Genomic DNA, 9,758 nt, shown 5'->3' on the forward strand with positions numbered 1-9,758 from the left:
GGTGGCTGCTCCTCAGAGGGAGGCTGCCGCTGCTCCCCTGTGCCCTTCCCTATGCGTGTCTCTTTCCTTGAGCCTCCCCCTCTCCTTAGGGGACCTGTGATGTGTCTCTGTCCCCTGCTCTGAGGCTTACCTCTCTGTGGTCACAGGACTGGCTGCTACAGTGAAATTTCCTTTTTTCCCGCAAAACCTTATAAAGTCCCAGTTTTTACTTCAGCCTAAGGAGCAGGGCCTGTAATGTGAGTGTAGAGTTGTGTGCTGCTGCTTTTAGTAGCTTGTGAGTGCTCTGTGATGGCTACAGGCCTCTCCTGACCTAGTGAAATGCTTTTCCCTGGGGTACTCACCTTGCCTGTGGGTAAGGAGGGAAAAGTTATTACACTGCTTTGAAAAAGTAGAATTGTGGAGCCCATTCCATGTAGGTTGGAAGGATGCAGTTCTCCAGTCTGAGGTATTGCAGGACATTCTAGCCCTGATTTTTAAGAGGGGAAGGGAAGTAATATTCAGTCTTGTGCTGTGCAATAAGCTGCATTTGCTTTTCCAAGTTTGAAGTCTTCTGGGGCAGACTTTTTTGCAACTCTACAGTGAGACTTGAGTGATTTAATGCCCTTCTAATTTTTAACAACATTTAACTGTGTAACATGGTCCTTAAAGGAGTCCCTGATTTAGGTAGTTAAGATCTTGTTTGCCTTGGACAGAATATCACCCTCTGTGTAATACATTGTATTTTGTGTCTGTGCTGTGAAGCGAAAGCCCTGATGTTGCTATAGGAACTGATTGAGTGAAGGGGAGGGTCAGATGCACAGGGCTGTGTGCTGATTTATCTGAAAAGTTGCAGATGAATCATGCCTGAGCTCTAACTGCATGTGAGGATGGTGGCTTTGTTAGGGAAACTGGCCTTCAGTGAGAAGCAGTGTTTTGACTTGGTTATGTCTGTCTAATTCTTTTGAAGGTGTTCGGTTTTTGCCATTCATGACTACTGAAGATAGTGCTTGAACTGTTTGGTGGTTTGGGCTTGTTCTAATTAGTACTTTAAATTCATTATCCAAATTTAAACTTGATGGAGGCTGTAAATTAAATAGAAGCCCTCTCCAGTGAGTGAGAATTTTTGTATGTCAGGCATCAGTGATCTAAGAACAGTCCTGCTTGAAAGAAAATGTGTTCTGTAAGTCTTTTGTAGATTTAGGGTGGTAGGATGTGCTTATATTGCAGAATGTTGTGTGGGACAACCTGCAGCTTGAAAGCATTAGTTTCAGCAATGTGGAATAGTCAGCTGTTCAACAAAACATTTGACTTTGTCACAGGATTTAACAACTCTCGTACTTGTCTTGTGACTTCCACACAGAAGGGGAAGAAAGGCTTCAAGGATCTGGCATAAAACTGACTGAACAAAACACTGAATCACAGCAGTTGGTGCTGCAGAATGTGCTTGTTCAGTGTTTTACACAGACACGGGACTTATTCTCATGATACAGGCACTTGGATTTCAGAGGCTTGTTTGTAAAACTCATTATGTTCCTGGCTTAGAGGAGGTGCTATACCTTTTTTTAACTTGAGAGTTAAGTTTAATCTTGTCTGTTTTGTTGGTTTAGTGGACAATATGTCTTTTAAATATGGACTTTGGACTGATAAGGAAAACTGAGGAGGAGAGAGGTCTTGGATTTTATTACACAAACTTCATTTCAAACTAAAACAAAATGAGGAAGTGGTAGCCCTAAACTGCTCACTGACCACTTGTTCATCCTCTGCTGGGGCTGATTTTGGTTCCTGTGGCTTCACTCTGACCTTCCTAGGGAAGGCAGAGTGTCAGGTTGGGACTTTAAAGCTGAAGAAAACACAGTTCTTAAGCTGCCTGCTTTTAACCTCCTGTGTAGATCACAAAATATGTTGCTTTCTTGGACCTACCTACTGACATTCAAACCTATGGCACGCTGTTAGTTGGACTCTTGTAATGAAATGCAACTTCAAAGAGTAGATTTCACTTGAGTAACATTTTGCCTGCAATTCTGCAGTAAAGTGAAGTGTGTGACTTGATTGAAGTATCTCTGTAGACAAGCTTGCTCAGTTTAACTTCCGAAGTTATTTTGGGAGGAGAGGCAGAAACAGCAGTATTGATATTAAATAAGCTGCTGTTTAGACATTTCACTGTGATTTTTGTGAGAGGGAGTACCCTCAAGTCTTATATTCACACGGCTTGGTGTGTGGCATTAGCAGTTGAAAGGTGGAAGTCTTCTGTGGCTGCCTGATTGTTGACTGTTGCTTCTTAAACCTGTGAAGGATAAATTATTTTTCTGTCACAGAATCTTCAGCAACACCGTTCTGGTCAGAAAATGTCTGCTCTTGAAACCCTCTTTAAATACATTGATGAACACCAGGACCTCTATATTCAGGTAAGTTTTCTTTGAATATTGTCCTGCAGCACAGACAGCTATGGGATATTTAAAGTTAGATGGTCAGCTTCAAGCTTGTTGTTATACCTATATGATAGGTCCAATCATAGAGTAATGCCAGGTAACTGAGGAGAGGGGTCAGCAGGCAAGTGTGACTGATTTGAGTAAAGCCAGATAACTTTTAAGTTCAGTGCAAAGACCTAAATCTCCATGGTAGATCTATTGGGAAATGCTCTATTACTGTATAGTGCAAGCAGTTATTTATGCAGAGGTACAAGAAGCTTGATACTGGTTCCTGAATGCCAAACTAGGTTTATATTATCTTTCCCCTTTTGAGATGGGAGAGGAAAGATATAAACAATACTGGAATAAAGCTTTCTCATGAAACTGTTCATGTGGGGGTACAGAGGGAGAAGTTACTTCTGTACTTTGCTGTTTAACCTACTATTTAATTGTACCTTGTATTGAAGTCCCTTTCATCTGTGAAGAAATGTGTTATAGCACTGTAAAGTCCCAGACAGGAATTATGCGAAGTGTTCAGCTTGACTTCTGGTAGTTGCTTTCTCTGTTCTCACATAGTGGGGGACATGACTAAGGTGGCCTTTCTGAGAAGCCTGAAAGACATCAGCTGGTTCTGGATACTGAATGACGACCAGAAAGGCACCATATGCGCAAGCTGTCATACTCTTAAGCTTACCTTATGTATCTATAGACTTTGTGCTACATGTGGTGGCAGCTTTCGGAAAGTGAGAGAGCTTTTAAGTGTAGTATTGACAGAGTACCCCTTAGAGCAGAGGACAGAGCTGATTTGACTCAAGTTTAAGCTTGACTAAAACAGTATTAGTTAAATTGCAAGGTGTTGTATTTATATAGTGCCTGCAATACTGTAATTCATGTGTAGTAAAACCTGTAGCTTTTCTGTCTTTCTGTAGCGGTTGGCTGAATGGGTGGCAATCCAGAGTGTGTCAGCATGGCCGGAGAAGAGGGCTGAAATCAGGCGCATGATGGAGGTTGCTGCAAAGGATATTGAGAGACTGGGAGGCACGACCCAACTTATGGATATTGGGAAACAAAAGGTACACGAGCGTCTCAACTTAGTAGAAAAATGTCTCTTTAGAAAACAAGGTGTTTTGCACTAGGAAGTACTGGCTTCTTATGACTGCAGTAAGAAAGGCACTAAGACTCCACAAAGTATAATTTAAAATGCTTTTTACTAGAGCTGCCACTATAAAAGAAGATAGCATAGATAATCTTATATCCCTTCAGATGCTGGGAATCCCAAGCTGTGCAGCATCTAGTGGGTATACAATCAGTGTGCAGTCTGCTGTGCAGATCTCATTCATGGAAATGTTTTCCCTTTTTATTTATTCAAACTATTCGATTCCACTGCCAAACAGAAGGGATATTCACATGATAACTTCTTGCTGCACTTTTAGATAAAGACAAGGACATGCAGGTGGTGTAATCACCAGTATCAAGTGAGAACTGCCTGCAAGCTATGGTCAACTGGTTAAGTTTATGCTGCAGCCCAAAGATGTGCACAGCACAATACAGACAGGAAGATAAAGCTGTGTGTGCAGCATAACACAGCATGGGCTTGAGTGTACTCAGGCTAACTATGTGGATCACTAATTCCTCGATGTCTTGATGGTCTTCTGGTCAGGATCACCACACAAGGGTCTTGTGGGTAGTGGTCTAGAAAGGCAGTTGGAGTGTGGGATAATGTCTTTCCTGCCACGCAGTCTGAGCTCCCTGTTTATAGTAAACCTTGGGATCCAGGTCAGTTAAGCATGTTGTATGACATTTTGGACTGTGTATTAAGTGTATTTTAAATACTTTTCTAACTGAACATGAACAGAGCACCTGCAAACAAATGTTAGATGTTCTTAACAGCAGGCTGGTGTTGGACCTTAGACTCATAGGCTGTGAAGATACTGACTGAATTTTCAATTAGTCTTTCAAAAGACTTTTAGGCTATTCCACAAGTATTATATGTCACAAGATTGCATTGTTCCCTTACTAGATACAGAAGGATCCTTAATAGGATGAGTCTTATCCTTATTTTTAGCTGTCTGGAGTGCATTTCTTCTACTGAGAAGTGTATGTAGTTGACAATGATAATATCCTAGGGATCCATCCACTTTATATGTCCCTCCTTTGCTGTGCCTAGTCACTACATGTCACACAACAAGATCCATACCAGAATTGTTAGACTACCATTTGGATAGTGGTATTCAAAACCCTGTTGTACTGAAGTGTTTGCTAGTTCTAGAAAGATTGTCATTATAATTGGTACTAATGACTGCTGGGTGAGATCTGTATCGGGACCCTCTGGACAGTTCTTACTTTTGGCAGCTGGAATACACTTGTTTGTAGCACTGCAAGTCTCAGCCGGAAAGCAGCTGATTTCATGTGCTCTCTTGGAGGGTGAATCTGTAGGATAATTCTAGCTCTGCTATTACCTACAGCCTAGAATCCCATCAAAAGTATTTCAATCAATTCAGAGACAAACTTGTTCCTTTCATCAATGTAACTTGGTGGGGGGGGGCAAGGACTGCTTTTACAGAGTTTATTACAAGTAACTTTTCTATTTAGAAAACTCTTGCAACTGGATTAAAGTTAACTTCAGTATTTAGTTTTATATTCAGTACAGACAAAACTAGTCAATCTATTATGCACATTGCTGCTGTATCAGTGCAGGACAATGTAAAGCAACTGGTGAACTTGTCTGATCTAACTTAGTTTACTGCTGCAGAGCAGTTTGTACAGATCGCTGTAAGTGTAAGTTCTTGATATAATGCTTTAGTCACTTAGAGCTGCAGCTGGCCAAGGACCATGTAACCTGTTGAGGAAAAAAAATGGAGCTTGTAGCCCATATAAGTAAAAAGTAAAAGCTGATCTTGACCTGCTAGGAGTATGCATTAGCTCAGTGAAGAGGAAATAGATGCTGACTGAGAATAGCGTGTGATAATTGCTTATAGGGTATTCCAGAGGACTAAGCCAAGTTCAAATCTTGAACTAAGTTCATCAGTGCTACCCTGCCCTTTGTTTAACAGTGTAGGCTGGTAGTATAGAGAAATATGGCTGTAATGCTGTCCTTATTTGGGTGTAGGCATGTGTTATATTCAGCAATATCAGTGTCAGGAGATCTGTCTAGAGCTATAGTGTGGACAGGATGAAAGTGCAGTGACAAGCAATGCAGAATGCAATATTGGAGTTTATCACTTATGCTTAGGTCAGCATTAGATAAGGCAGTTTGGCATGCAGACAGCTTGCTCTGCAAAAATCTGATGTAGGATTGTTAGTTCCGAGTGGCTTGGAACACTTTGACTATTACTGGGACTTGTCAGGAAGGGACTTTACTGGCATGGTGCTGTCATCCCTTCACTGGCATGCTGCTTCTGGCAATCAGTTTAAGTAGCTCAATTTTGTTTAGCTGTCTATGCCCCTAATCTCATAACCTCTGTAATGTTCAACTAATTAATTCTTCTAATTATGTGCCACTCTGACATTCCACATTTGCATAAGATGTCTTGCCTCCTATTCCTAGCTGCCTGATGGATCACAGATTCCTCTACCACCAATTGTTCTGGGGACACTTGGCTCAGATCCATCCAAAAAGACGGTGTGTGTATATGGTCACCTGGATGTTCAGCCAGCAGCACTTGAGGATGGTTGGGATAGTGAACCCTTCACACTGGTAGAAAGAGAAGGTAAGAGCAGTCAGCTTCACAGACTGCTGAGCTCTTGTTGAGAAATATCACGCTTGTTAAACTTTTCTAAAATTGTTCCTTTGCTTGAGCAGATATGGCTGTTTAATACAATAGATAAAAGATGCAGGAGGGGAAATAGTAAACAAGTAGAGCTGTAAAATTGCTCTCAGGGCTTGTTTTCTTTTCAGATAGTCTAGACTACTTACATGTTATCTTCCTTGTAGTCACAGCAAAGTCTTAACTGCTGCCTGTCATGGTAACAATTTGTTGCTAGAAAGCTTTTTAGAACTCATCTCTTGTGCTGGTCAACTTGCCTGTAAGGTCACGTCAGACTGCAGGGATTTTGAACCACTACAGGGGACAAACACTTAGCACAGCTTCTGTGTGTCTAGAGACAGGAGTGGTAACAGAAGCCTCCCTGGGTTGCCTTATGCTTGCATCCTGTGCTACAATGAGTACTGCAAAAGCTGTGTTTTACAGAGCTAGTGCACATACAAGTGTCCCTTTCCCATAAATGGGGAGGGAGAAATTGTGCAGTAACTCCTGTTGAAGTGGAACATTGCCAGTAGCCAGTAAGAAACTAAAACTTTCTTTTCTGTTCAAAGCTGGTGCTACCAACAGCTTCTTCCTTGTTTCATTTGCTCAGTGTTGTGTGTCAAAGGTCATATGAATAGAAGGACACTAACTATTCTTGTTGCATAAGCGTTAATCATTGCTAAGAAAAAGTATCTGTGATAACTAGTATTTCTACCTGGATGCTTGGTCATAGGCAGCAGAGTCCAAGCTGCTAAACTAGATTAACTCATCTGATAGCAGGAGCTAGACTTACCTCAGTCTGTGTTTTATCTGTGTGTGGCCTGGCAGTGTAGGAGGCATATTTACCAATGGCTCCTTACCTTGGAAGCTGTCTGGCCTGTTCTGTCATTGCAGTTACATGTAGTGCTTCAGAGTTGTAGCCACAGCTCTGAGTTGAGGCAGTATCTGTTTCTGCAGTGATGCTATGTGCTGCGTTTTCTGGGACTTCACTGTAGCCTGTAAAACTTGTCTTTGACTAAAACTCTTTCTGAGGAGAGAGATTCTGAGATTCTTCTTTTACCTGAAGAATCCAGAGAAGTGATTGATCACTAGCTACTGAAGTCTTATTCAGACAAATAATTACTGAATTGCAGCTAATACTGGATAGGTTCCTGTTAAAAGGAGGTAGCTTGTTTCTATACCATTACTGCTGTGTTTGTAGAGAAGGCTTATGTTCAACTCCTGTCCAGGGAGCAGCTGGAGGTAGGTGGGGTAGCTCTGTAAGTGGGAGAACTATTGCAGTCCCACACCTATCCCACTTACATGGGTGTATAAAATGAGATGCAAAACAGCAACTTCAGAAGAATCAGAAATCTGAGTTAGGCAGGGCTAAAAACCTTGTCTAAAATGGTGTTTTCTCCTGCAGGCAAGAGATGACTGAAGCTTCATCCTAATTTTTCTCCACAGTGGTTAATTTGTCTCGTTTCTACAGGAAAGCTGTATGGACGAGGATCAACAGATGACAAAGGTCCAGTGCTTGCCTGGCTGAATGCCTTGGAGGCTTATCAACAAACTAACCAGGTATGTGCCCAAACTGTATCCTACTCTTCTACATAAAGCTGAATAACAATGCTATCCAAGCCACAAACCCTTGTGAGTCAAGCCTGCTTATTCAGCTGATCAGATGAATGATGCAATACTCCTGTAAAATCCCTGATGTTCCAGTAGGGTAGAGTTGATTTGCTGACAGGTTAGTCTTTGAGATGCTTAGACTGCACTTTAAACACTTTTGCTCTGACAAAATATGTAGGAAGGAAAATATGTATAACAAGCACCTGGAGCAGGAGTAATCAAATGTTGATCGCTTTCACATAAGAATGTCAAATTCACTTGGCCTTCTGCAAAGTACAATGTCTCACTGCCACTGAGCTCTAAGAAGAGACTAACTTAAAACCACTGAACTGCAGCTTTGCTGCTTCTGTTCAAGAAAAAGTACAATCAGAAATTGCTCAGGATGTCTGCTTTATATTGCAAGACAAGTTGCTGTTACTTACGAGAAGAATTAGCAATTCTCAAGTGCTGTTTAGTGCTGTAGACTGGATAGACAGGGTAGCTCTGACTCTGCTACTGTGGTATGCAATTTCTGTGGTTTAATATTAGTTTTCCTAGTCCTGTGACATACCTTTGGCAACAGGTCTCTGCTGCGTTCCCACAGTTAAGAGGATTGGGAACAAGTTGTTGTAAAGCTTAGTTAAAATTTTGAAGAGTTCGAATTCTATCAAATGAAGGCTGGTGTAAGTGCCCTAAATGTAAGCACAGTCCAAACTTTGTAATACTTTCTGTATAATTAACAAATCTCACTGTCATGAAACTAATTTGCTCATGTCCATTTTTCTGCTTTGTACATGACTGATGAAAATTACTGATTACTGAAGGCTAATGTGTTCACACTTAATCTGTTCTTGATTTTAATTTTCAAAGGAGTTTCCAGTAAATGTGAAGTTCTGCCTGGAGGGTATGGAAGAATCGGGATCTGAAGGCCTTGATGAACTGATTTTTGCTCAGCAAGACACTTTCTTCAAAGATGTGGATTATGTTTGCATTTCTGACAACTACTGGCTAGGCAAGAATAAGCCTTGTATCACCTATGGCTTGAGAGGAATCTGCTACTACTTCATAGAGGTAAGTGCTGAAATGCACTGCAAAGCAAGTATTAAGCCTAATTTTCCACTGGAGAAGAGTGGTAGCTCAAACTTTTATGCCAGTAGCTTTTCATTAGAAAAGGTGAAATTGACTGAGTAGAACTGTTTCTATGATCTGTCAAAATATCTTCCTTTTACTATCATATACGCTACTTGGTTGGGAGGGATAGATTTCAAATGCATGAGGCAAGATAAGCCAGCACCTTCACTGGAGGATTATCTCATGGCATAGATGTCTTGAGTGCAGAAAGATATATCACTACTGAAGTCTCCACAGTTGGGACAGTCGGTACTAAATGCTTGTAGCCTACAGATCAATAAAAACCCATCTGCTTTTATGTACTACAACTGATTGGGCTGGTTTCAAAAACAGATGTTCTCAAAAAAATGCAGCAAAAAGCTAGGGTAAAAGTCTGTTCTGCGCATTTGTCAGCATCTTCTTGCTAAAATTAACCTGAATCTTAATTTCCTTCAAACCAGGTGGAATGTAGTGACAAAGACCTTCACTCTGGAGTTTATGGTGGTTCAGTACATGAGGCCATGACAGATCTCATTACTCTAATGGGTAAGAAAGGTTTCACTGAATGCATCTAGAGGGACTAAGAGCCATTAAAATTAGCTTGCTGTGAGGTTGGCTCCTATAGACTACTCACAGTAGCAATGGCATTGACCAATGAAATGGTGCTTGCCAGTTACTCATAAAACTGGCTGATGCCTTAGATACAGAAATATGATGAAAGTCTTGCCAAGAAGTTGCTTATCTTGTTTAGCTTCCCCTATAATCTTGCTGCAAACTTCTATGTTAATTAAATCAGCTCTTCTCTGCAAATTCTTCTACAGATGACATATTGAACTACTTGGGAATTCTCCGTTCAAACAGCCAGCAAAGCATGTAGCTGTAGAATTAAATTAATTTTCCCACAGCATCCTCACAGCTAAACTGA

The 9,758-nt window shown here is 41.1% G+C and overlaps 1 protein-coding gene across 1 annotated transcript; it reads left to right on the forward strand.

The window, feature by feature from the left end:
• Nucleotides 1–2,296: 2,296 nt before the first annotated feature.
• LOC104543041 (cytosolic non-specific dipeptidase) lies at nucleotides 2,297–9,379 on the forward strand (the record flags this gene model as incomplete). The annotated part of the gene is made up of 6 exons (XM_010187534.1): nucleotides 2,297–2,384; nucleotides 3,317–3,460; nucleotides 5,935–6,097; nucleotides 7,605–7,693; nucleotides 8,594–8,794; nucleotides 9,295–9,379. Coding segments are annotated over exons 1-6 (742 nt in total), but the record flags the coding sequence as incomplete, so codon positions are not given.
• Nucleotides 9,380–9,758: the final 379 nt, after the last annotated feature.

The sequence above is a fragment of the Mesitornis unicolor genome, unplaced genomic scaffold (genome assembly GCF_000695765.1).
Source record: "Mesitornis unicolor isolate BGI_N332 unplaced genomic scaffold, ASM69576v1 scaffold39216, whole genome shotgun sequence".
Classification (NCBI taxonomy): Eukaryota; Metazoa; Chordata; class Aves; order Mesitornithiformes; family Mesitornithidae; genus Mesitornis; species Mesitornis unicolor.